We start from the raw sequence: 26,297 nt of genomic DNA on the forward strand, positions 1-26,297 counted from the left end.
CTGGGAATCCAGGTTGTCCATAATTATTTTAACCTCAGTACTAATAACCAAGCCCTCCTAGAAATATCCAGTTGAGCTTTCTCTCTATGACACACAAATCTCACTAAGTAGCTGATTAAAGATACAACACTCATAGAAAAAGCTTCACCCAGCACAAGACTTGGTTTTACTCAAGTCTCTTTCTTTCCAAGACAGAAAACACGAAACCAAAAAATGGAGTGTCTTTTTCCTATTAAGACGAAAACAGCAAAACTCTGAATTGGATCACTTGGCCCTTTCTCGTCTTATCTACTCCCAGTTCAAAATGCTTACATCTCTTAATGGCAAGCATCCTTTTATTTTTTTTGCTTTTGGGAGGGCAGTTGGGGTTAAGTGACTTGCCCAAGATCACACAGCTAGTTTTTGTGTTAAGTGTCTGAGGCCACATCCAAATCCAGGTCCTCCTGACTCCAGGGCTGGTGCTCTATTCACTGCACCACCTAGCCACCCTGCAAGCATCCTTTTAGACCTGTAGTCGGATTTCACTCATTCAGACCTCAGTACAATCTTTTTTGAAGTTTTTGCCTTTTTCTCTGAAAATTGGTTTGCCACTCTGCTTCTAATCAAATCACTCCCCTCCCCACATCCAGGGAATCCTTGCCTTTCTTGCTCTTAGTCACTTTTGTGAGGCTGGTGCTTGCCTCAATTTTTGTAGAAAGTTCTGTGGGTTTCAGGGACATTCACCAAAGGGCAGCATTGCGCTTTCAAGTGGGCTTCTCTGATGTCCAGGCCTCTGGGATCCCTAGGTTGCGTTCTCAGAGGCGAGCGTTTGGCCAAGGACAACAAAGAGCTGAAGACTGCTGGCTTCAAAGGACTACAGCAGAAAACTGATCAATGTCCTTCTTTAATTGAATTTAACTTAATATAATATTAATGTGTTATAATAATATTAATATATTACATATTAATATGTTGACAAATATGTTAATATATTACATATTAATATAATATAACAACTTTAACTGAATATAATAGCTCAGAAATCTGAGAAGAGTAGAAAACAGTGAGTTGTCATCCCCCTTCTCTCTCTCCCCCATTTCTGGAAGCTATTTTAATGAACCCCAAGGTGGCATTAGCTTTTTGTATTAGCTTTTTGGGTGTTATTATGGACATTATTGACTCCTATTGATTTTAAAGCCTGCTACATACGGTATATTTTTACAGTCACTTCTCTCTAACCACATCTCCTCCAATTTTGTAATTATCAAGTGGATTTTTTATACCCAAGTAAACATTTATTTACCCATATTGAATTTCACCTTTTTTCAATTCAATCCAATGCCAATGACCCAGTCTTTCTGGATCAGGATTTTGTTAGCCAGTGTGTTAAATATCCATCCCAGCTTTGTGTTATATGAAAAGCTGATGAATATAGGATCTGTTTCCTTATTCAAATCATTGATAAAAATGTTAAAAAGCCTAGGGCCAAGCAGCTAGGTGGGACAGTAGTTAGAGCACCAGGCCTGGAGCCAGGAAGACCAGCTTCAGACACTTAATAGCTGTATGACCCTGGGCAAGTTTGCCTCAGTTTTCTCATGTGTCAAATGAGCTGGAGAAGGAAATGCAAACTACTCCAGTATCTTCACCAAGAAAACCCCAAATGGAGTCACAAAGAGCCAGATATGACCGAAATGACTCAACAACAACAAAGCAAAGATCCCTGGGGTACTTACTCTGGCTCTTCTACCATGTTGACACTGAACCATTGGCCATGATGCTTTGAGTCCAGTGACTCAACCAGTTAGGAATCTAGCTAATTATTTTATCATATTATTAATTAAATGACTCAGTGGATAGAGCTCTGGACTAGAAGTCAAGAAGATATAAGTTCAAATCATGCCTGAGACACTAGCTAAACAAATCATTCAGTTCCTACCTGCCTCAGTTTCCTCAACTGTAAGTGAGGATAACATAGCTCCTACTTCAGAGGGCTGTTGTGAGGAGCAAATAAGCTAATATTTGTAAAGCTCTTTGCAATCCTTAAGGCACTATGTAAATACAAGCTATTATTATTAATAATCCTCTTCAAGTCTTAGTTCCCTCAGATGCAAAATGAGAAATAATAATAGTTCCACTTCTCTGATGGATAGATGGCCTCAGAGTCAGGATCCCTGTGTTCAAGTCCCAGTAGTGGGACACACACACTGGCTGTGTGACCAACCCTGAGCCAGTGACCAAACATCTTTGTGCCTTGGGCAACTCTCTAAGACTCAAAGTGGGAGAGCAGGTGTTTATCTGCAATCAGAGAAGGGAATTACCTCATGTGGAACTCCCTACATGGATGAAATCACAGATGCTCCCATAAATATATTTATGTATATATATATATAATCCTTGTTTACATACATACATATACATACATAAACACATACACATCTAGCAAGCCCATGTGTTGTGATCATATGAGGGAATCAATGTGAAAGCATTGGTAAACTGGAAAACACATAAAATGTACAGTTATCATCAGTCCATAAGCATTTAAATCCATAGTATGACTTGCATGAAATAATGAAGAGTGAAATGAGCAGAACCAAGAGAAAATTGTATATGGTAATAACATCGTTTTAAGAACAACTCTGAGCAAATGTCATTTTGATTATTATAAATGCTCAAATTAATTACAAAGGACATATGAAGGAAGATGCTATCTGTACCCTGAGGAAGAACTGATAAGTAGAATATACGGAGTGATTTTATTTCTATCTATATACATACATATTTGTTTCTAATGGTAGCCATCGCTAAGGGGAGGAGAAGAAGGAAAAAAAGAAATGTACATAATAACTTTACTAGATATTTAAAAGGAATAGCAAGTTGTACGTAATAGATTTGCAGTTTCATGGGCAATCATCTTTTTTATTATACTATGTTATGGAAATGCTTGTTGTACCCCATAAATTAAAAATTAAATACATAAAAAAAAATTTAAAAGCATACTATGGACCTGATCAGAGGGTTTTATACAATAGTAGGTTTCAATGCCTTCTCATCTTAGGTCACCAGCCCCTTGCCTAATTCTAGGAGGCAGAGCCTGGTCAGGAAGATGCCGGAGGAGGAGAGAGAAGCTCCTCCCATTTCTCAAATGCTCTTCATACTCTTAAAATGATTTCGTCTGCCTGTCATCTGGCACTCTGGGCTAAGGAGAGAGCAGCTCATTCCAACTAGAGTGAGGAAAGGGAAGGACAAGAGGTAAGAATGATACCCATTTCTCAAAGCAAGGATATAGATGGGTGTGGAGGAGGTGGGGGTGGGGAGAGGAGGAAGAAGAAGAAATACAAAACAAGCCTCTGGAGACATGGCTGCTGTCCCTATTCATGCTAGTGAATTAAACCCAGGTCCTACAAACAATGTTTATAACAAAAGACCTCTAACTTAGCTTAGGAAATATGCTTCTCCAAAGAGAGCTCAGGTTTGGGCGGGAGGAGGGATTATATTCAATAGCCAGGATACTAAAATCTCAACCTTTAAAGAATCCCATTGAAGCACTTCCCCACTGTAAAGAGGCTTTCCTTGATCCACCTGTTATCACAGGAGACCATGGCAAAGAATGTGGCCATCATAGGAGCTGGGGTGAGTGGGCTGATCTCTCTGAAGTGCTGCCTGGATGAAGGACTTCAGCCCACTTGCTTTGAGAGGACAGAAGACATAGGGGGCCTATGGAGGTTCAAAGTAAGTGGCATCTCCTTGCTTAATAAATGTGGTGGGTTGCTTGTTGGTAAGCTGATTCTTTTTCATGATTAGCCCTAATAAAAGATTTTAAAAGGTGGTTTTGAGCAGACATCTTTCCAGTACTTCCGTGAGTCACAAGTCAGATTGGCATATTTTAATTAGTTTTCCATCACCTTACACAGGAAAGACAAATTAGCAAAAGGCTCTGAGTCCAGCAGCAGACCACAGTCTACTGACTTGGACCTAAGATGAAAATGAAGTTAGTGAGTTTCCAATTCCTAATAAGTCTTCAAGCAGCAAGCTGTATTGTTTTATTGTGATTTGACCTCTCCATTCCTCATGAGGAAAGGAAGGATCGTTATATCTATGATATGGTGGCTTGATACATTTCCCCTAGCAGTCAGGAAGACTTGAGTTCAAGTGCCATTTCTGACATACTGCCTACCATTTAAGCAAGTCACTTAACAGATCAGAGCCTCAGACAATTATTAGTCATGTTGGAGAAGAGATGTATGTTTCCTTCAGGGGTCAGTTTAACCAGAAGCTGGCAATCATTAATAGTCAGATGATTTCATTAAGAACAGCTTATGTTGCAAACTAATCATATTTTCTTTTTTGACCAGAAGACTGGGTTGGAAGATCTTAGGGATGTTTATTTGAATAAGAGAAGAAAAACAGGAAATCTGAAAGCTCTCAGCACATATTTGAAGATTTATTCTTCCTGGTCTCAGAGGGCAGTACTAGGATCATTGTGTGCAAGCTGATGAGATACAGATTTCAGTTAGATATAAGGGATGAGATTTAATAATTGAAGCTGTTCATAAGAGAAACGAGCTCTCTCAGGCGCTAGTGGGTTTACCCCTAGTAGGAGTCTTCCAGTGAAACCTCTTGAATACTTTGTGGAATAGATGTCTGATCAAGTATGAGTTGGACCAGAAGTCCCTCACAACCAGAGGTATTGAAGCCAGTTAGAACTGTCTCTTGAGACTTGATTGGTAAATTTTCAGTAATCAGCAAATGCTACAAATCAAGCCTTGATTTACTGTTTTATTGATTATCTAGATTTAAGAAAGTGATGGAGTTGCAGGGGGAAACTAGGTGGCACAGTGGATAGAGCACCACCCCTCGTGTCAGGAAGACCTGAGTTTGAATCTAGTCTCTGACATTTATTAGCTGTGTAACCTCGGACAAGTCACTTAACCCCAACTGCCTCTCCCCCAGCCAAAAAAAAAGTAATGGAGAAGTTAATAATGGAGATCAAACTTAAAAGTGTGTTGTACTGCAATAGCCAGTTGTTTTTACCGGCATACCTCTATGCTAATCTCTAAGAACCTGTAATTATGAAGTCTTTATACAACTTCATTAGAATACAAATGTCTTTTATTCAACCAAAATGACAATGATTCTTTTAAACTTTTTTTTTACCAGAAATTTACTAACAAATATTTTTTGTTGGGGTAGTTAACACAGTTAACCTGGTAACAGTGTTATCATTATTGGCCCTTTTCTTTGATAAATCATATGATTTAGTGGGGAGAGAGATCTTAGGGATTATCTAGTATAGCTCCATTTTACAACTTGAGTCTCTGATAGGTTTCTCCTCTTTCAGTTATGTCTAACTCTATGAGACCCCATTTGGGGGTCTTCTTGGCAGAGATACTAGAGTGGTTTGCCATTTCCTTCTCCATCTAATTTGACAGCTGAGGTAAACTGAGGCAAACAGGCTTAAGTGATTTGCCCAGGGTCACACAGCTAGTGTCTGAATCAAGATTTGAACTCAGTCTTCCTGACTCCAGGCCCAATACTCTATCTATTGCACCACCTAGGGAGGAAGTATATTTCATTCCTTGTTCTCCAGAGATTTCAGTCAATTGTTTTTGTTTTTCATTTCCACATGGCATTGGCTTGCTCAACAACTGACTGAAAGTTGTGACTTCTCCTGGCCTGCTATTAGAAAGAGTGGGAGTGTGATTATCACCCCTGTTTGAATACTTGGACCATCTAATGTGAAAATGTAATCCTTCTTGACTTACTTAAGGGGATATCAGGGAATCCAATCAGGATCATTTTTGACACCAATAGATTTTATTATAAAATATGTATTTGATAATGAAGAATCACCGGTATGCTTTATTATTACCTGTTTTATAATTCAAGGGGCTTTCTTTTGGAGGGTTAGAGGGACAGAAGACAGGGCAGAACTGTCCCTTTTAGTGGTTCCTCATCCAGGTCACTCCTTCTAACCCTAGGTGTCCCCCAGGGTTCTGTCCTGGGTCCTCTTCTCTTCCCCTCTCTATAATTCACTTAGTGATGTCCCCAGCTGCCATGGATTTAATTTACCATCTCTATGATGCTGATTCTCAAATCCGTCTTTTCCTAACCTCTCTGCTGACCTCCAGTCTCACAATTCTAACTTCCTTTCAGATATCTCAAACTGGATGCCCAGCAGAAAACCTATACTCAACATATCCCAAGTTGAACTCATTATCTTTCCTCCTAAACCCTCTCTCCCTCCAAACTTCTTTATTACTGTCTCTTTTTTTTCAAGTACACACATTTATTTAGACTCCCATTAACTATAGCCATGTCTGCCAAGATATTTATGATTTGAGATGGGGCAGTGAGTATGTAAAGGAGGAATTATCCAGTCTTAGGACTCAGTTGTGCCATGAAGGGGGAACCATGACAGGGAATGGATCACCTAAGTGGAACAAAAGGGTGAGTAGGAGCCCTTGCAGCATCTGGGACAGGACATTACCGTGAGTGAGAAGAACAAGGCCAGAACAGGCATGGCAGAGTCTGACTGACCAATAGCACAAGGAGGGATCCTCCCTTCAAAATGTTTCATGATCCCCAGGGAGGAAGACTGGAGCCACTGAGCTGATCATTGCATATATAGCACAGAGAGAAGGCCAAGACTAGAAACAGTATTTTGGAGGGGGTGATGAGGAAATGGGGAAGAGAGCCCCACCTAAGCTAGAAAACAATCCCTTCTGAGAATGAAGTCTCTTCTCCCCTCTCATTCCTTCTCTACCATTTCTCAGGAGGATATGAAGCCTTCCAAATACATCATGGAAGATAGGATGAATTATCCCCCACCTCACCCCAATTTTCCCACGTCTTTAGACTAGACATTCCATTTCTTAAAGTTTGGCTTAGGCTGAAAAGAGGGCTTATACTTCTTTTCTCTAAAAACATGAAGAACGGGTTTCATAGAAGGGAGTAGTGAGGAAATCCCCTGCTTGCCCCTGTCCTAGAAAACTAGCTGTATAGACGCTGGACCTTCAGTTCTCCCTGGGTACCAGCTTAGTAGCTCTGCAGCTTCTGGGCCTCAGAACCTGGGTTAATTCACAGGGCCTACCTAGGCTTCCTCAGGCAGGAGGAACAGAGGCAAAACTTGCTAGTTTTCTAGGAACTCAAATGATTTATTTCAAAAGATGTGAGACATCATTGGTGTGGGTCTTTCATTAGCACAGTCTACCCTCTTAATACCTTAGCAGACTGTGTTTACTAGTAGCTGTGGCCAAAAAAGATGAACCATCTGGTGAGTGGTCTTCTGGTTATGTGCTCCTCCATACTTATCCTCAGACTGTCCCACAGTTCATTTCTTGCATGGTAAAACTTGTCAGAGCCCTTAAGAATCTAGGGTCACCTCCACACCATCACAAGGCATTAGAAGATTCTTTGCCCAACTCAAATGTCCCATGAAAGTTAAATACACACATACATATATACATATGTATACATACACACACATTTTTCAAGGCCCCAGATGCTTACTAGAGCTGTGGAACAACTCTATGGAGCCTTCTTCATCCTTACCACCTACCACCCCACTCCCAGCTAAGGAGAGGAAGAATCAGACTCCTTGGAGAGGTACTTGTCTCGTGGAGCTTGCAGACTTCCCATTATCTGGCAAAAGAAGACCACGTCAAGAACCCTAGAAGTGAGCCACAGGTCCAAGCAAAATCTTTGGGTGGTGGTACATCACCCCTCCATCTTTACTTGTGCCTACCTTAATAGCCTCCTCACTCCCTATGCATTTCCAGCTACCTCAAGACCCAGGATTTCCACCACCAGGTCTGAGCTGATCAAAAGGACCAACTCAGCTGTAGACAGTCTTTCTCCCTTATTCTATGGGTAAGGGGTAATAAGAGGCTATGGAGAGGGCATATTAAAGCTACTCAGGTCCAGACCTGAAGGAGCATGGCAGAAGGATAGTGCCTCTTGAGCCCAAGGTCCCCTCAATCCCTCTACAACAGGCCACCCAAGATGCCAGTGCCCTTGGGTCCCTACCCAGGATATTTCTGGTAGCTGGTTTTTATAATCACAGCATACCCACTGGACCTGGGAAAGGCCTTTTGTGCAGGCCCATTCTCAGACCTGTGATGTTGTGTTTCCTAAAACTAGACCCAAGCCTGAAAAGACTGAACAAATTGTGAATATCTAATCACACACACACACACACACACACACACACACACTAGGGAGGCCAGGAGGGGAGCATGTTTTACTCTGTTGGGAGGGAGGTTGAGAAAGGGGTGACGTTTTCCCAGTGGAGGGTTCATAAACAATCCACCCCAATAAAACTCTCCTAGCTGAGTGCCCTGGAAGAACTCAGTGGCACCTGTTGATATGGAGGACATAGAAGGCCCATAATTTCAGAATATAGATGACCCCAATGTAGATGACTTCCTGAATTACTTCCTGTGATCATTCCACAGCTACAATACCCACAGGACCACAAGCTTTGCCTATCACTATCAAGGGAATTATCCTCCTCCTCATCCCCCAAGCTTACAATCTAGGTGTCACCCTCAACTCCTCACTATCTCTTACCTCCTCATTTATAAAATTATGCCAAAGCCTGCCACTTCCACCTTTGTACCATCTCTCAAAGAAGCCCCTTTCTCTCCTCTGACATGGCTATCACATCTTGATTACTGCAATATCCCTCTAGTGGGTCTGCCTGCCTCAAGTCTCTTCCCACTTCAATCCATTCTACATTCAATTACCAAAGTGATTTTCAGGTCAGACCTGACCATATCACCCTGCTACACAATAAATGGCAACAATAACTTCCATTCTACTCCAATATCAAATACAAAATCCACCGTTTGGCATTCAAAGCCCTTCATAACCTGCTCCAGCACCAGCCATTTGCCAGTCTTCTTTTAATTCATTCCCTATAACATATTTTGTCTCTTTTTTGTTTAATAAATTAATTTATTTATTTTTAGTTTTCAACATTCACTTCCATAAGCTTCTGAGTTTTAAATTTTCTCTGCCTCCTTCCCCTCTCCCCTCCCCAAGATAGTGTGTAACCTGCCTGATACAGGCTCTACATATACATTCTTATTAAACATATTAATTAACACAATTAATATTAATCATGTTGCAAAGAAGAATTAGAACAAATGGGAGGAACCATGAGAAAGAAAAAACAAAACAGAAGAAAAAGAAAGAGCAAATAGTAGGCTTCGATCTCCATTCAGACTCCATAGTTCTTTCTCTGGATGTGGATAGTAATTTTCCTCACGAGTCTTTGGAGTTGTCTTGGAACCTTGCATTGCTGAGAAGAGGCGAGTCTATCAAGTTAGTCATTGCACAATGAGGTTGTTACTGTGTACAATGTTCTCTTAGTTTATAAAATATTCTTTGATCTAGTGACGGTGACCTTCTGCCTGTTCCATGGAACAAGACATTCCAACCCTCAGCTCTGGGAATGTTCTCTGGCTGTGCTCCATGCCTGGAACACTCTCCCTTATCTCTACTTACTGACCTCCCTGACTTCTTTTAAATCCCAACTAAAATCCCACCTTCTACAGGAAGCCTTCCCAAGCTTCTCTTAACTCCAGTGCCTTCCTCTGTTAATTATTTTCCATTTAATCAGTATATAGCTTGTTTGCTTTTTTGAGGGCAAGGACTATCTTTTGCCTCTTTTTTGCATCCCCAGCACAAAGTAAGTGCTTAACAAATACTTGTTTAGTTGCTAAATGATTAACTGATCAACAGTAATGCTAATAGCTAGCATTTATATAAAGCTTTAAAGTTTGTGAAGCACTTTACAAGTATTATCTTATTAGATCTTAACAATAACTGCGGGAGGAAGGTGCAATTGTTATTCCCATTTTACAGGAAGGAAACTGAGGCAGATAAGATAAAAGACTTCCCCGGAGTCACACAGATGGTATGTGTCTGAGGCAGGATTTGAACTCAGTTCTTCTGTACTCTAGGTCCAACACTGTCCACTGTACCATCTAGCTGCCTTCTGAACAAATTAAAACAAAAACTTTCTTACTTATTTTTGCTGGCAAGTAAATTTTCATCATGACTGGGTTTTCAAGAAAGCAGACAAGATCCATAACATATGCAAGTCATTATCTATGTGGTCTAATTTGAGGGGTTACATTGACGCTACATTGTTTTCTATATTAGCCTATCCCTGAGGTCTGAAATGCCACCATTAGAAATTTCTCTCATTACACCTGACTCTATCCTGCATTCACATCTACGTCAATATATGTTGTTCAGTCATGTACAAATCTTCATGACCCCATTTGGGGTTTTCTTGGCAAAGATACCAGAGTGGTTTGCCATTTCCTTCTCCAGATCATTTGTCAGATGAGGAAACTGAGGCAAACAGGTGACTTGCCCAGAGTCACCCAGCTAGTAAGTTTCTGAGGTCAAATTTGAACTCAGGGATAATCTTCCTGACTCCAGGCCCAAGAAATCTATGTTCTCTATGTTCTAGGGAGCCGCCTGACTTCCTTTGTGACTCTGAGCAAATCCCTTAACCCCTTGTTATCTATTCCCTTTTCAAAAATGGCAGTAAGTAATGCTTCTGTAACCTTCCCCAAAAGGCTGCTATTGGGAAAGTGCTTTTAATCTACAATATGCTTTATAAAAACACGGGGTCAGGGATTTCTGGCATTTCTCCTTAATAGACAGTACTCATTTATTTAAAAAAAAAAACATTTCTGGAACACCCAACATTTTAATCATGACAAATACCTCAAGTTAAAAAAAAATGTCTGAAACTCCACCTGAGGGATCTCATCAGAGGCTCTCTGGCTCCTCCTAGTGAATTTTGGTGGCACACGTACCTGAGAGAGCAGAGTTTATGTGCCAGGTGAGAGCACAGAACAGTACCCAGAATCTGCATTCCTTTGCTCCATCTGATACCAACTCACCAGCTTGCTGCTGGTACCCAGGGCTTCTAGGAAAGTTAACTCACCCTTCCTCTTGGCTGTGCAGAGCTTGACCAATAAATAAGCAGCTGGCAGAACCATTTATAGGATTCCACTCTGGAAAAGTCTTTAGAGAACATGGAATCCAAGTTCCTCATTTTACAGAGGAGGAAATTGAGTCTCAGACAAGCATAGGTCATACAAAAAGTAGCAGGGCCAGCATGTACAGTCGTTCATGTCTTCTGATTCCAGATTCAGGGTTCTTGGTCACTGTAAAGCATTGCCCCTTTTCTTTCATGGCCCCCAACCTAATCAATTTGGTTTTCATTTTTGAGATTCAAATAATTGAAATGAGGCTACTAGTGTGTGAAATTCATAATTTGTAGAGTCTTAGAAACAGAAGGTACCTTAGAAATTATGCAGTCCAATTTCTAATCGAAGCATGAATCCCCATCAGCAACATCTTCTAATTAAGCCATTGCTCCAACACCTCAGGCAACAGGGAAATAGCTACTTAATGAAGTAGCCCATGTCATTTGGAAAGAATGCTAGGTTTGGAGTCAGAGGAAATGGGTTCAAATCTTCTCCCCACCCTAGCTCATACTATCTGTGTGACCCTGGGCAAGTCAACAAACTCTCTGGTCCTCATTTTTCTCATCTGCAAAATGAGGGGCATGGATTAGCTGGCCTCCCAGATTTCTTTCAGCTCTAAACCCATGATCCTGTGACTCAGGACAGCATGAATTGCTATTCATTATTTCCTTGTTTTTAAACTTCTTATATTTCCCATCTATTGGTCCATATCTGACACATGTTATTTAGTTATTTTCAGTCATGTCTGACTCTTCATGACCCCACTTGGGGTTTTCTTGGCAGAGACACTGGAGTGATTTGCCATTTCCTTCTCCAGATCATTTGACAGATGAGGAAACTGAGGCAAACACGGTTAAGTGATCTGCCCAGGGTCACCCAGCTAGTGTCTGAAGCTGGATTTGAACTCAGGTCCTCTTGACTCCAGACTCCAGACTCTATCCACTACACCACCTAGCTGCCCTGCTGGCATGTATTGGTCCTTAATAAATGTTTGCAGATTGATTCGGTCTGTGTTTTTCCCCACTGAGATCACACAGAATAAATCTAATTATTCTTCCACATGGCAGCCCTCCAAATATTTCAAAAGAGTTTTCCTGTTCCCCTTAAACCTTTGCTTCTCCAGATTAAACATTCCCAGTTCTTTCAAATGATCTGCATATGACATCTTAGATATTCTTTCATAGCAATGGCAATCCTGTGGCATGTCACAAAATGAACTCAAAAGTAGCCAGCATTTAAGCTATGGTCTACAATGCATTAATAGAGGTTGTCTTGCCTCCCTGATCCACAATTGGGGGCAGGGTGATACCTCTATAGTTTTTTGCCTGGTTCAGACAGCATCCGGACTATTGAGTTCAGAAGTTTGTCCACCGGGTAATAAATTGTTTTGTCCACAGCAACTCACAAAAAACCACCTACTAAGAAGAAAACTGGTTATAATATACATCAGTCAAAAAGACTTACCTGCCATGGTGAAATTACAGGTTATTTTAAAAAAAAATCCATGTTTAGTTTTTTAGCCACTGTTTCACTGAAAATTTAAATTTTATTCACCTTAAAGTTAGATAACCTGACATCCACTTACATGGAAACAGAGGTAAACAGATATAGACATACACATATAGATAGATAGATATGTGTGTATATATAAACACATATATATATATATATATATATATATGCTGTTCTCTCATGGCTCAAGTATGAGGCCAAGGATGCAAATATACCTTGTGAGCTAATGCTCATAGCCTCAGTTATGTGACACAGTAGACAGAGCAGTGGGCCTGGAGTCAGGAAGACTGGGCTTCAAATTGAACTTGTGACCCTGGGCAAGTCACTTAGCCTCAGTTCATCCCAGATTCCTGAACTAAGATGAGAACAGTACTAGCACCTACCTCACAAAGTTGTTGTGAGAATCAAATGAGATTATGTTTGTAAAGCATCTGGTACATGGTAGGTTCTATATAAATGTTGCTATATATTTTAACCATTTCTACCTATTATCTCACTGGAAGAATGGATGTGGACAAATATCGTTCCAGTTTTCCACAAAGGGGGAAAGGTCAACATCCATCCCTAGAAAAATTCTAGAATGAATTTGTTACAATCAAGTTTTCAGGGCCTAGAGTTCATCAGACATTAAGGCCTCAGATGTGTATGTTAAGCAAACTCTGAATAACGTTCGCTTTCTCCTTCCTTATTTGAGAATGGATGTCACAGAAGACACAGGTTTCTTTTGAAGTCCATGATACCTCAGAATCATAGAATCTCAGAATCAGAAGATACCTTCAAGGTAATCTTGTCCAATCCAAGCCCCTTCCAAATGAAGTCAACGACACCATTGACAGTCTTGAAAAAGTCTGTGGATCCCTCAAAATAAAGTCTTTAAATAATCTAAAAAATGTTCAATTTCAGTTAGAGGTTAGTGAAAACAGTTGTAATTTTTTCCCCATCCAAGTTCATGGTCTCTTAAGTTAAGGACCCTTGCTCTACAGCACCCATGATAAATGATCATAGAACTTGTTATTGAAGGTGTCCAATGAAAGAGAACCCACCATGTCCTAAAGAAGACCCTTCCACTTTTGGTACTTCTCTAATTGTTAGGAGGTTTTTCTTCTATCAAACCAAAATCTCCCCTCTTCCATTTTTAATAATCCATCTGGGAACAAATAGAACAAGCTTAATATCTGTTCTATAACTTCCCTCAAATTCTTGAATAGAGATGTCACACCATGCACTCACACACGTGTGCATGCACACATTTGTAAGTGTTCTCTTCCACTGCATAAATATCCCCCATATCCCTTAACCTGACCTCCGTATGTATCATGGCCACCTTCCATCCATCAATGACCTTTTAAAATGAGATACCCAGAAATGAATGCAACACAATGGATTCTAGGACCTCTCTCGTTCTGGTCATTATGTCTCACCTAATTTCACCTAGAATTCCTCTGTCTGCCCTTGAGCTCATTAACTGCCTGCCTCCCAGGGTTCTTGTGAAGACAGTGCCTTTTAGAACTCAAGGTCTTCTATTAAAGTGATGTGAACTGTCATCATCTTCTTATCCTTCTACAAAGCTTTGCCCATAAGGAAATCCACTCCATCCTTTTATACATCTTGCCAATGCATTGATTTATTGATCATTGATTTAGAAATAATGGAATAAACTGCAACTAAGCAAATATGCAACTGAGTGGCCAAGCAGACAGAGAACTCTGCTTGGAATCAAGTTCCAATCTAGTATCAGATACTTCTATTAAACTAGAGTGCAACCTATATTTTTCCAGGATCTACTCATATGTATTTTTTTCCTTTCAAAGAGATCTATCCAAAAATGTAATATGTTACTTCAAGAGGTGCTAGGTTCCCCATCACTGAAGACTGTCAAACAGAGCCCGGTTAACTTCATTGTTTATGTTGTAAGGGGTGGGGGAAGGGTTCTTTTGGATTTAACTAGGTGGCTTCTGAGGTTCCTTGTAAATCTTAAGAGTTTAGGATCTCATCTTGTGGATCCGATTTATTTAGACCAATATGGCATAGCTGCACCCTAGCTGTCAATAGAAATTCAAAGCAAGATGATGCTTTGAGTACCCACTATACAACCTTGTCCTACCCTGTTTGGCATTTGTTGTTTTACCTCCCTGTCTGGTTTCTGAGGTCCCTTCAAGATCTAAAGATATAGCCTTATCAACAATACATATTCATATTTCTCGTCTAGGACAAATAGTTTTTTATCCAGTACCCACTGGCTTTTACTTTAGAACAATGCTATCTCCTCACTGAAGATAAAAACATTAAACAGAACTAATTTGAAACACTGCTATTTCCTTTTGAGAAAAATGAGCACCACACCCCTACTGGATCACCAGAAGTTTCCTTTCCTGGGATCAGAATACATCCTTCCTAGCTTAACCAACTTACAAATTAATTATATCTGGGTCCATCAGGCAGAGGTGAAGTCATTTTAAATAGACAACTGACTGCAATGTTCCAAATTATTCATTCTAAACATCTAAGACAAGTTTCTGCTAAGTTTTTCTATAACATTTCAAGGTATAATGAATATCACTATAGGATAGGGACCAGACCTGAGATCTTATTGGTAAAGGCAACTCCTAGGTGAGAGAACTCCCTCTACCAATCCAAATAGGCACTTTTTGGACAATCTATAGTCTTTAAGGGTTGCCAAGAGCACTTAAAAGTCAAGTTCCAGGGGCGGCCAGGTAGCACAGCAAGTAAGAGCACCGGCCCCAGTGACAGGATGACCTGGGAATCAAATCCAGGCTCAGACACTTAACACCCACCCAGAAACACCTGGCCGTGTAACCTTGAGCAAGTTACTTAACCCCAATTGCTTAAAAAAAGAGTCAAGTTACTTGCCCAGGCTCATACAACCAATATGGGTCAGAGGCAATACTTGAAAGCAGGTCTTCCTGGCTCTGAGGTCAACTCTCTATCCATTATGCCAAGCTACCTTTCAAATATATCAGTATTTTTTAATGTCAAAGCCATCTATGACACACTTCCCCAAATTTTTCATGATTTATAAAAAGAGCATCCTTTTTTAAAACAGCTTCCACTAAAGTCCTAGGTTTTACTAGGAGTTCTCCCTAGGTACTTGAAGGCTATGCCAGCAGAGCACTACAAAGGAACATTCTTACAAATCCTACCTACCTGGAATGGCTTTGAGTATAAGCCAGGCTACAGATTTCTGTCTTAAACAGGCAAGCTTAAATCAGAGGATTATCACTTGGTTGGTAGCAGGACAATGAATTCATAGACTAGAGTAACTCACAAAGACTGTCTAGAAAGGCATGGAGGAGTTTTGATTTGCATTGGCAAAGGAGTATCCACAACAATAAATTCATGGACCTTGAAGTATTGAAAAAATATATTTAAAAAAAAGAATTTTGGGGGCGGCTAGGTGGCACAGTGAATAGAGCACCGACCCTGGAGTCAGGAGGACCTGGGTTCAGATACAGCCTCAGACACTTAACACACACACACACACACACACACACACACACACACACACCTAGCCATGTGACCTTGGGCAAGTCATTTAATCCCAACTGCCTTCCAAAAAGAAAAAAGGAAAAGAAAAGAATTCTGTACCTGCACAAAGCAGTCCCCTTGCCATGATATCCTCTGAAGTAACTTTCCTATGACAACATTATGTGGTATTGGAGAAATCAAAGAACAAAATTTTTATCCCAAAGAAGTTCTCAAGACATTCTTTCTCATGTGGAATGTTGTGTATTAAAAATTTCAACTGAATAGATTCTTACCCCCACTTCACCCTCCTAAATCAAAGTTCTCTGGGATTTTCAAACTGTGCCCAGGAGAGGATATAAACATGAATGATAACCTATATGCGCCCCAAAAATGATCTGTCCAATACTTGTAAATCGTTTTCTTTTGTAGCTCTAGTTTCACCATTAAAGGATATAAAACCAGCTCTCAATTCTCCAATGTAATTGAATGAACACTGGATTGGGATAATCCAAATCCTTACCTTTACAATGAACTATATGATTATTTTTAAAGAAAATATCTCCTTTCCTACACTACCTCTCCCACTACTGCACATACCGCATATAAGAGACAATCTACAAGCATTTATCAAATGACCTGTTTTTTCCCAGGCACTGTATTAGGCACTGGCATACAAAGAATGAAATAAATTCTACTCTCAAGGAGCTTACATTCCAGTGGGGGAGACAGACAATAGGGACATAGGGGAATAAATAAGGATAGAAAATAGACCTGTGATTTCACTGATAAAGCAAATTCCCTCTACCAATGCAGGTAGGCACCTTCTCTGAAAATTATAGTCTTAAAAAGAATTGTTTAGAGCCCTGGAAGATAAAATTTAAGTGATTCTAGAGACTCATTTAATGGGATTTAGGACTCCTCTATAGCAATAGACTTCTCTGGTCATATTTCCACATCCTCTCCAAGATCCCTTGATAAATACTAGCATTGTTCTCAAGAGTTCATAGACTGTTCACTTGTCAAAGACAAACAAACTAAGAATAATAAAGATAGCAAGTAAGAACAGAACGTAGGTTCATTCAGTTAAAAATGTCAAATGTTTTTGTCCTTGGAGGGATTCAGAGAAGTGTTTGTTATCAGAAACTTGCAGTTGAAAACACAGATGTTTCTGGCTCTTTTTTTTTTTTGATTGGCTGAATTGAGAGGCTGTACTCCCCACAGACCATTGCCACATTAAAAGTTGTATAAGGTTTTGTGGCAAGTGTTCAAAAAGGGATATTTTAGTTCAGTATTTTTAAGGCAACAGAATTCTCCAAACTGAATGATGGAAAATAAAGCACTCTTGGCCAAATCACTGTGGAAATCGATTTTATCCTTTAACTGATAAAGGACAGAAAATAAGTCATGATAAATGGCTTTTGTGTCTCTTGGCAGGCAAGGAATAAATAAAAAGAGGTTTTTAAAAGAAAAAAAACATTTTGGGAGCAGCTAGGTGGCGCAGTGAGTAAAGCACTGGCCCTGGAGTTGGGAGGACCTTAGTTCGATTCTGACCTCAGACACCGAACACACACACACACACACACACAAAACTAGTCGTGTAACCGTGGGCAAGTTTCTTAACCCCAATCACCCTCCAAAAGACAAAAAAAAATTAAAAAACAAAACATTTCACATACATAGAACTTTATACTTTTAAATTCCATTCACATCTATTATCCCATTTGATACAGAAATTTTGTGAACTTGGTAAATATTATTATTTGCTCTTATTTATTATTTTTATAAATGTCATATTTGTATGACATTTGCTGTCAATATTCTTATTAAATCTGCCATTTCATAAAAGAGGAAACCAGGGAACAGAGAGGTTAAATGACTTCTCCACAATTAAACAACCAAGGCAGAGATCCAAAGGATGCGGTCTTGTATTATAAATATATGCTATATCTCTAAAGATGGTCTTTTAAGCCCAGGGTAGAACTTGATATTCATCCCTCCTGAATTCCATATAATTAAAATTTGCTCAATGTTCTGATCTGTTGAGAATATTCTGCATCCCGAATCTAGACCAGCACCTTAACTATCCTTCCTGCTCTGTGTCACCTGCAAATTCAGTAGTTTCCATCCTTGTTTTTATTCAAGTCATTGGTTAAAAAAAATGTTTAAGATAGTATAGGAGTATGACCATGGAAAGTTCTGGGGAACTCCACCTGGACTTCCTTGAAGTTGACATTGTCCCATTACAGAATCACAATTGGAAAGATCCTCAATGGCTATCTCATGATGCCAAAGGAATCTGCAGTACAACATGGCCTTCCAACCTCTACATAAAGACCTCTGATAGGTGGAAACCTGTAACGTCCCAAAGCAGACTATTCCATTTGAAGATAAGCTCCAATTGTTAGGACATTTTCTCCTTACATCAAGCCTAAATTTTCCTTTTTATAATTCCTAGCTCTGTCTTCTGGAGCCAAACTAAACAAGTCTAATGCCTCATTCCATGACAGGGCTTCTATTACCAAGATATAGCTATTATGTCCCTTCTGCATCTTCTCTTCTCCATTAAAAAAAATCTCTATTTCCTTTAGGCAGAGAGTAAATGAGATGGATAGATACTGTCTTGGAATCAATGAACATGAGCTTGGACAGATTTTGGAAGACAGTGGAGGGCAGAAGGTCCTGGTATGCTATGGTTCATGGGATCACAAGAAGTAGGATGTGACTAAGTGATTGAACAAGTTGAACGTAGAGGCTAGTAGTCATTACAGGGATTCTGAATATCCAAGCAAGCTACTCTTCTTAGTTCTAATAGTTTCTTCACCTACCCTATTGGATTTGGACAGCAATGGTCTAGAAGACTCTCAAAGGTAGCATGGAATGGTATATCAAGTATATCAAGACTTGGATTCAGGAAGACCTGGGTTTGACTTACTCCTCATATACTTACTATCAAAAGAAAAGTGAGATGCACAAATTTAGAGACATTGCAATTCCAAATGTTCATATGGACTCTTTGTGCCTGACCCATGGTAGAGCATTCAGAGCTCATGTTAGTCTGAACAGCCATAGTCAGACATACCATACCTTTGACTCCAACATAGTGATGTCATTTTGATTCTCTCTGATAATGAAGGACAACAACCAGTCAGTACTTACTATCTGTGTGACCCTTAGTGTGAGTCCCTCTTATCTCTCTGACACTGCTGTAAAACAGGGATTATTATATATGTAATACCTGTAATCATTTACCTTACTAGATCATTTTGAGGGTTCAAATGGGTTATTACTACTGCTATTTCTACAATGGACAGAATGGGTGTCAGAATACATATTCCTAGTCTGCTAGTTCTGCTGCTAACTCCCCATGTATCTTAGGGCAATTCATGTAACTTCAGAGTCTCATCTATAAAATGAGGGGGGTCTTTGATGGTCTTTTCCACCTATAACATACTATGATTCTATCATCTTTCCTTTATTAGCCAAAGGAGAAAATAATAGAGGAAAGGGAGTAAGGTTCTCTTTCCCTTTTAAGCTATGATTCTTCTGCCTTGTTTAAAAAAAGTGGGGGGATGGAGGACTGCCAGTTACTATGGGAGCTTTCTTCTAATTCTACCACCCTATTTAAATCTAATTCAAAATATGAGAATAATAAATCATTTTAGCTCAGTAAAAATTATCAGGACTTGAAGAGATAAGTCAGTGCCCTCTGAATTTTGATGCCCTAGGATAAAGTCCCATTACCCTAGGAAAAATCCACATGCAACCAAGGGCCTCAATTTCACTAGGAAAGTAGGAGGAGAGACTATGTGTTGAGAGACAGGAACACGGGGAAGGTAATGGAGGCTTTAGGAGAGAAGGGGCTTGGATCAGCCTCCATGGGAAGTGAGACACACAGAAACAACATGCAGCTGTGGATAGAAGTGAAGTTTCACAATTCAGTTCAAGGAAAAACAATCATTTTAGGCCTCTGCTTGTTTTGGAAACTAACTGCAAACTCAGGCCAATTTTGAGCTAGGATTCTGTTTGTTGTTCTAAGCATCAAGAAAAGCTTATAGACAACCAAGGGAAGACACTGATGAGGTTATATAGAGACCTAACCAGCTGTGGTCCTAGCCATTGTCCTGGAATGCCATTTCTCAAGTAAAGAAGAGGAAATGTTGAAGTGAAAATTAGTGAGTCAACGCAGCTGGCAGAGGCAGGCCCAGAAGGGGCCTGATCAACTCCAAGGACAAGTCTTCCTACCAACCACAAGGTCCACTACCAGGCCTATCACCAAAGGGCTGGGACTGGAAAGAGCAAGGTAAGAAGCAAATACAGGCACCCCTGTCCTGGAAAGCAAACACTCCTGGGGCTACCACTTCATAGCCCAGAAATTTTTTAAAAAGCCCCTTTCAAAATCTCCAAAGTCCAGGATGACAGAGTAAACCTCATTTGCTCCAAACCCCACCTCTGACCCTGAAACCATAGTAACTCTTGCCCCAGGGCAAAACCCTCTACAGTAAAGGCTTGGGATCCTAGAGGAAGGGCATGGCTAGGACCCTGCCTCAAAATGGGTAGAAAGCAGACTACAAAAACAAAGACTCTGGAGTCCTACTATCCTCAGAGGGAGGAAACAACCTCATGGGGAGACAATGTGGACTCCACACCCAAAGCTGAAACTTCAACAGAGAATGGGTCCCAAGCACAGAAGGCTCTCCTAGATGAGATCAAAAGGAACTTTGAAAACAAAATGAGAGAGATAGAAGACAAAATGAATAATTCTCTCAAAATGAAAATAGCAGAATTAGAAAAACATTATAATGAGGAAAACATCTCTCTAAAAAGAAAAGTATATGATGTGGAAAAGGAGCTTCAAAAATTAACCAAGGAAAATGATTTGCTAAAAACTAGAATTAACCAAATGGAAACAAATAACTCTATGAGGAACCAAGAATAGTCAAGCAAAACAACAAGAATGAAAAATTAGAAAAAGAGGTAAAATACCTCAAAGAAAAAGTAACTGACCTGGAAGACAGATCCAGGAGAGATAATCTGAGAATCATAGGCCTACCAGAAAACTATGATGAAAAAATGAGCCTGGACAACATTCTCCAAGAGCTCGTTAAGGAAAACTGCCCTGAGATACTAGAACCTGAGGGTAAAATAGAAATCGAGAGAATCCACCGGACACCTGCTGAAAGAGATCCCAAACTGAAAAGTCCTCAAAATGTTGTGGCCAAACTCCAGAACTACCAGATAAAAGAGAAAATACTTCAAGCAGCCAGAACGAAACGATTCAAATATCGAGGGTCCACAGTGAAGATTGCACAGGATTTGGCAGCCTCTACACTGAAAGATCGGAGGCAGTGGAATACAATTTTCCGGACGGCAAAAGAGCTCGGGTTACAACCAAGGATCACATACCCAGTGAGACTGAGCATATTCTTCCAGGCAAAGAGATGGTCATTCAACAATATAACAGAGTTCCAGACCTTCTTGATAAAAAAGCCAAAACTCAATGGAAAATTCAACCTCCAATTACAAGATGCAACAGTGACTTAGAAAGGTAAACAAGGAGAACACACACACACCCTGCCATTTGATAAGAGCAAACTGGTTATAGAGAAGTAGAGGGTATGACTATAAAATACACAAAATGACAATTTAAAAAAATCTTATTAAGGGCTACAAAGGGACTGCAATGGAAGAAAAGGATTGAATGAAGTGGAAAAGGGTAAATTATGCCACACATAGAGGCATAAAAACTGTATGGCAGAGGAAAAAAAGGGAAGGAGTTGGGAAGCATATGAGCTTTTCCCTCATTGGTTCTGGTACAAGGAGGGAATAACAACCAGTTACGCATAGGACTCTGTGGAAAGAAATGCAAAAAGTATCATTTTAGAGGGAAAGAGGAGAGGAAGAAGAGCTTCGCATGAGATTTGTTCCTGTCACTCTTGATGCAAAGAAGAAATAGCATACTTCATTAAGTATAAAAATATCCTACAGGCAGTAGGAGGGGGAAAGGGTTACAAAAGGGGGGTGGGAGTGGTTTGTAGGGAGGGAAGTAGTAAGGGGAAAGGGGAAGAAAAGGGAGGGGGGCTGAAAAGGGAACACTGAGGGAGGTGGTGGTCAAAAGGAAAACTATTAAGGGGGGGAAGGGAGAAGTGAGGGAAAATATGAACATTAACAGGGGCAGGAATAGGATGGAGGGAAAGAAACAGATAACAATCATAACTGTAAATGTGAACGGAATGAACTCTCCCATAAAACGGAGACAGATAGCAGAATGGATTAGAAATCATAATCCTACAATATGCTGTTTACAAGAAACACATCTGAAACAGAGGGATACACACAAGGTAAAGGCAAAAGGTTGGAATAAAATATATCATGCCTCAACTAAAGAAAAAAAAGCAGGGGTAGCAATCCTTATCTCAGATAAAGCAAAAGCAAAAAATGACCTAATTAAAAGAGATAAGGAAGAAAACTATATCCTGTTAAAAGGCACCATCGAGAATGAAGCAATATCATTACTTAACATATATGCACCAAGTGGTGTAGCATCCAGATTCCTAGAGGAGAAGGTAAAGGAATTAGAGGAAGAAATAGAAAGTAAAACTATACTAGTGGGAGACCTTAATCTCCCCCTCTCTGAACTTGATAAATCCAACCTCAAAATAAACAAGAAAGAAGTTAAGGAGGTGAACAGGATTTTAGAGAGGATAGGTATGATAGATCTCTGGAGAAAATTGAATGGGGATAAAAAGGAATATACTTTCTTCTCAGCGGTTCATGGTACATACTCAAAAATTGACCATGTTCTAGGGCATAAAAACCTCACAATTCTATACAGTAAGGCAGAAATATTAAGTGCATCCTTCTCAGATCATGATGCAATAAAAATTATATGCAATAAAGGGCCAGGGAAAGACAGACTAAAAACTAATTGGAAATTAAATGATTTAATCCTAAAGAATGAGTGGATCAAACAAGAAATTATAGAAACAATCAGTAATTTCATTCAAGAGAATGATAATAATGAGACAACATACCAAAATCTGTGGGATGCATTAAAGGCAGTTCTTAGGGGAAGTTTTATATCCCTGAGTGCATACATGATTAAATTAGAGAAAAGGGAGCTCAACGAATTGGGCATGCAATTAAAAAACCTAGAAAAACAACAAATTCAAGATCCCCAATTAAATACTAAATTAGAAATGTTGAAGACAAAAGGAGAGATTAATAAAATTGAAATTAAGAAAACTATTGAATTAATAAATAAAACCAAGAGCTGGTTTTATGAAAAAACCAACAAAATTGATAGACCCTTAGTCAATATAATAAAAAAAGAAGAAAACCAAATTATGAGTATCAAAAATGAAAAGGGTGAATCTACCTCCAATGAAGAGGAAATCAAAACAATAATTAGGAATTATTTTTCCCAATTGTATGCACATAAATTTGACAATCTTAGGGAAATGGATGAATATTTACAAACATGCAACTTGCCCAGATTAACTGAAGAAGTAAATTACTTAAATAACCCTATCTCAGAAAAAGAAATTGAACAAGCCATCAGTCAGCTCCCTAGGAAAAAATCTCCAGGGCCAGATGGATTCACTAGTGAATTCTATCAGACATTTAAAGAACAATTAATTCCAATACTCTACAAACTATTTGGGAAAATTAGTGAAGAAGGAGTCCTACCAAATTCTTTTTATGACACAAATATGGTGCTGATACCTAAATCAGGAAGAGATAAAAGAGAGAAAGAAAATTATAGACCAATCTCCCTCATGAATATAGATGCAAAAATTCTAAATAAAATACTAGCAAAAAGACTACAGCAACTTATCTCAAGAATAATACACTTTGATCAGGTAGGATTTATTCCAGGAATGCAAGGATGGTTTAATATTAGTAAAACCATCAGCATAATTGATCATATCAACGATAAAACTATCAGAAACCACATGATCATCTCAATAGATGCAGAAAAGGCTTTTGACAAAATACAACATCCATTCCTATTAAAAACATTAGAAAGTATAGGCATAAATGGAGCCTTCCTTAAAATAATAGGTAGCATCTATTTAAAGCCATCAGCAAGTATTATATGTAATGGGGAGAAGCTAGAAGCATTTCCCATAAGATCAGGGGTGAAACAAGGGTGTTCACTATCACCCCTCTTATTCAATCTGGTACTAGAAATGTTAGCAGTAGCAATTAGAGAAGAAAAATAAATCAAAGGAATCAAATTAGGCAAAGAAGAGACCAAGCTATCACTCTTTGCAGATGATATGATGATATACTTAGAGAATCCTAGAGAATCAAGTAAAAAACTACTTGAGACAATAAATAAATTTGGCAAAGTTTCAGGATATAAAATAAGCCCACATAAATCCTTGGCATTCCTATATATTTCCAATGAAATTCAACAGCAAGAGATAGAAAGAGAAATCCCATTTAAAGTTACTGCAGACATTATAAAATATTTGGGAATCTACCTGCCAAAACAAACCCAGGACTTGTATGATCATAACTACAAAACACTTTTCACACAAATAAAGTCAGATCTAACTAATTGGAAAAATATCAATTGCTCATGGCTGGGTCGAGCTAATATAATAAAAATGACAATTTTACCTAAATTAAATTATATATTTAGTGCCATACTAATTAATTTACAAAAAAACTACTTTATAGAGCTAGAAAAAAATAGTAACAAAATTCATTTGGAAGAATAAACGGTCCAGAATATCAAGGGAATTAATGAAAAGAAATGCTAGGGAATGTGGACTAGCTATACCAGATTTCAACCTATATTATAAAGCATCAGTCATCAAAACTACTTGGTACTGGCTGAGGAATAGAGGAGTGGATCAATGGAATAGCTTAGGCACACGAGATTCAGAAGTCAATGACTATAGTAATCTATTGTTTGATAAACCTCCAGACCCTGGTTTTTGGGATAAGAACTCACTATTTGACAAAAACTGCTGGGAAAACTGGAATATAGTATGGCAGAAACTGGGCATAGACCATTATCTAACACCATATACCAAAATCAAGTCTAAATGGGTGCATGATCTAGGTATAAAGGTTGATACTGTAAGCAGTCTGCTAAAACAAGGAATAGTTTACCTATCAGACTTGTGGAGAGGGAAAGACTTTATGACTAAAGAAGAATTAGAGAACATTATAAAATGTAAAATGGATAATTTTGACTACATGAAATTGAAAAAATTTCTATAAAAACAAAGCCAATGTAACCAAGATTAAGAGGGAGGTAGGAAATTGGGAAAGAATCTTTACAACCTATGTCTCTGGCAGTTCTCATCTCTAAAATATACAAAGAATTGAGTCAAATTTATAAGAATACAAGTCATTCCCCAATTGATAAATGGTCAAAGGATATGAACAGGCAGTTTTCAGAGAAAGAAATTAAAGCTATCTATAAGCACATGAAGAAATGCTCTAATTCACTATTGATTAGAGAAATGCAAATCAAAACAACTCTGAGGTACCACATCTCACCAGTCAGAGTGGCTAAGATGACAAAACAGGAAAATGACAAATGCTGGAAAGGATGTGGGCAAATTGGAACACTAATGCATTGCTGGTGAAGTCGTGAACTGATCCAGCCTTTCTGGAGAGCAATCTGGAATTATGCCCAAAGGGCGATAAATACTTTCATACCCTTTGATCCAGCAATACTACGCCTAGAGTTATATCCCAAAGAGATCATAGAAATGAGAGAAAGATCCATATGTACAAAAATGTTTATAGCAGCTCTTTTTGTGGTAGCAAAGAATTGGAAATTAAGGGGGTGCCCATTAATTGGGGAATGGCTGAACAAGTTGTGGTATATATATATATATATATATACATATATATATATATATATATATGTTATGGAATACTATTGTGCTATAAGAAACGAGGAGCAGACGGTCTTCATATTTACCTGGAGAGGTTTAAAAGAACTGATGCTGAGTGAGAAGAGTAGAACCAGGAGAAATTTGTATACAATTACAGACACAACGTATGTGTGATGACCAACTTTGATAGACTGGACTCTTCTCAGCAATGCAGTGATATGTCAATCCCAAAAGACTCGTGATGGAGAGAAATATGTGCATCCAGAGAAAGAACTAAGTTTATATCCAGGTGGAAGCAAAATACCTGATCTTTTTCCTTCTCTTATTTGGTCTTATGTCCTCTTTACCATTTTTCATTCCAGCTGGTACAATCCATCCTTATAACCTGACTAATGTATAATGTGAAAGTATTTACAGATCCTATACTAGACTATAAGCTGCCATGGGG

At 39.0% G+C, this 26,297-nt stretch overlaps 1 protein-coding gene and 1 pseudogene across 1 annotated transcript in view; one reads left to right on the forward strand and one right to left on the reverse strand.

Annotated features, from left to right (window-relative positions):
* Nucleotides 1-232: 232 nt before the first annotated feature.
* On the reverse strand, nucleotides 233-1,729 carry LOC138166083 (large ribosomal subunit protein eL42-like; annotated as a pseudogene).
* A 1,374-nt stretch (nucleotides 1,730-3,103) lies between these two features.
* LOC138166268 (dimethylaniline monooxygenase [N-oxide-forming] 2-like) overlaps nucleotides 3,104-26,297 on the forward strand; it is a 47,793-nt gene continuing 24,599 nt past the window's right edge. Inside the window, exons 1-2 of the mRNA XM_069094764.1 lie at nucleotides 3,104-3,228; nucleotides 3,571-3,708. Coding sequence (XP_068950865.1) covers nucleotides 3,577-3,708 — 132 coding nt within the window. The 5' untranslated portion in view covers nucleotides 3,104-3,228; nucleotides 3,571-3,576. The remainder of the gene's footprint in view (nucleotides 3,229-3,570; nucleotides 3,709-26,297) is intronic.

The sequence above is a fragment of the Petaurus breviceps genome, unplaced genomic scaffold, assembly GCF_028583685.1.
Source record: "Petaurus breviceps papuanus isolate PSGF00001 unplaced genomic scaffold, PetGlider_PUasm1.0 220, whole genome shotgun sequence".
In the NCBI taxonomy this organism is placed as follows: Eukaryota; Metazoa; Chordata; class Mammalia; order Diprotodontia; family Petauridae; genus Petaurus; species Petaurus breviceps.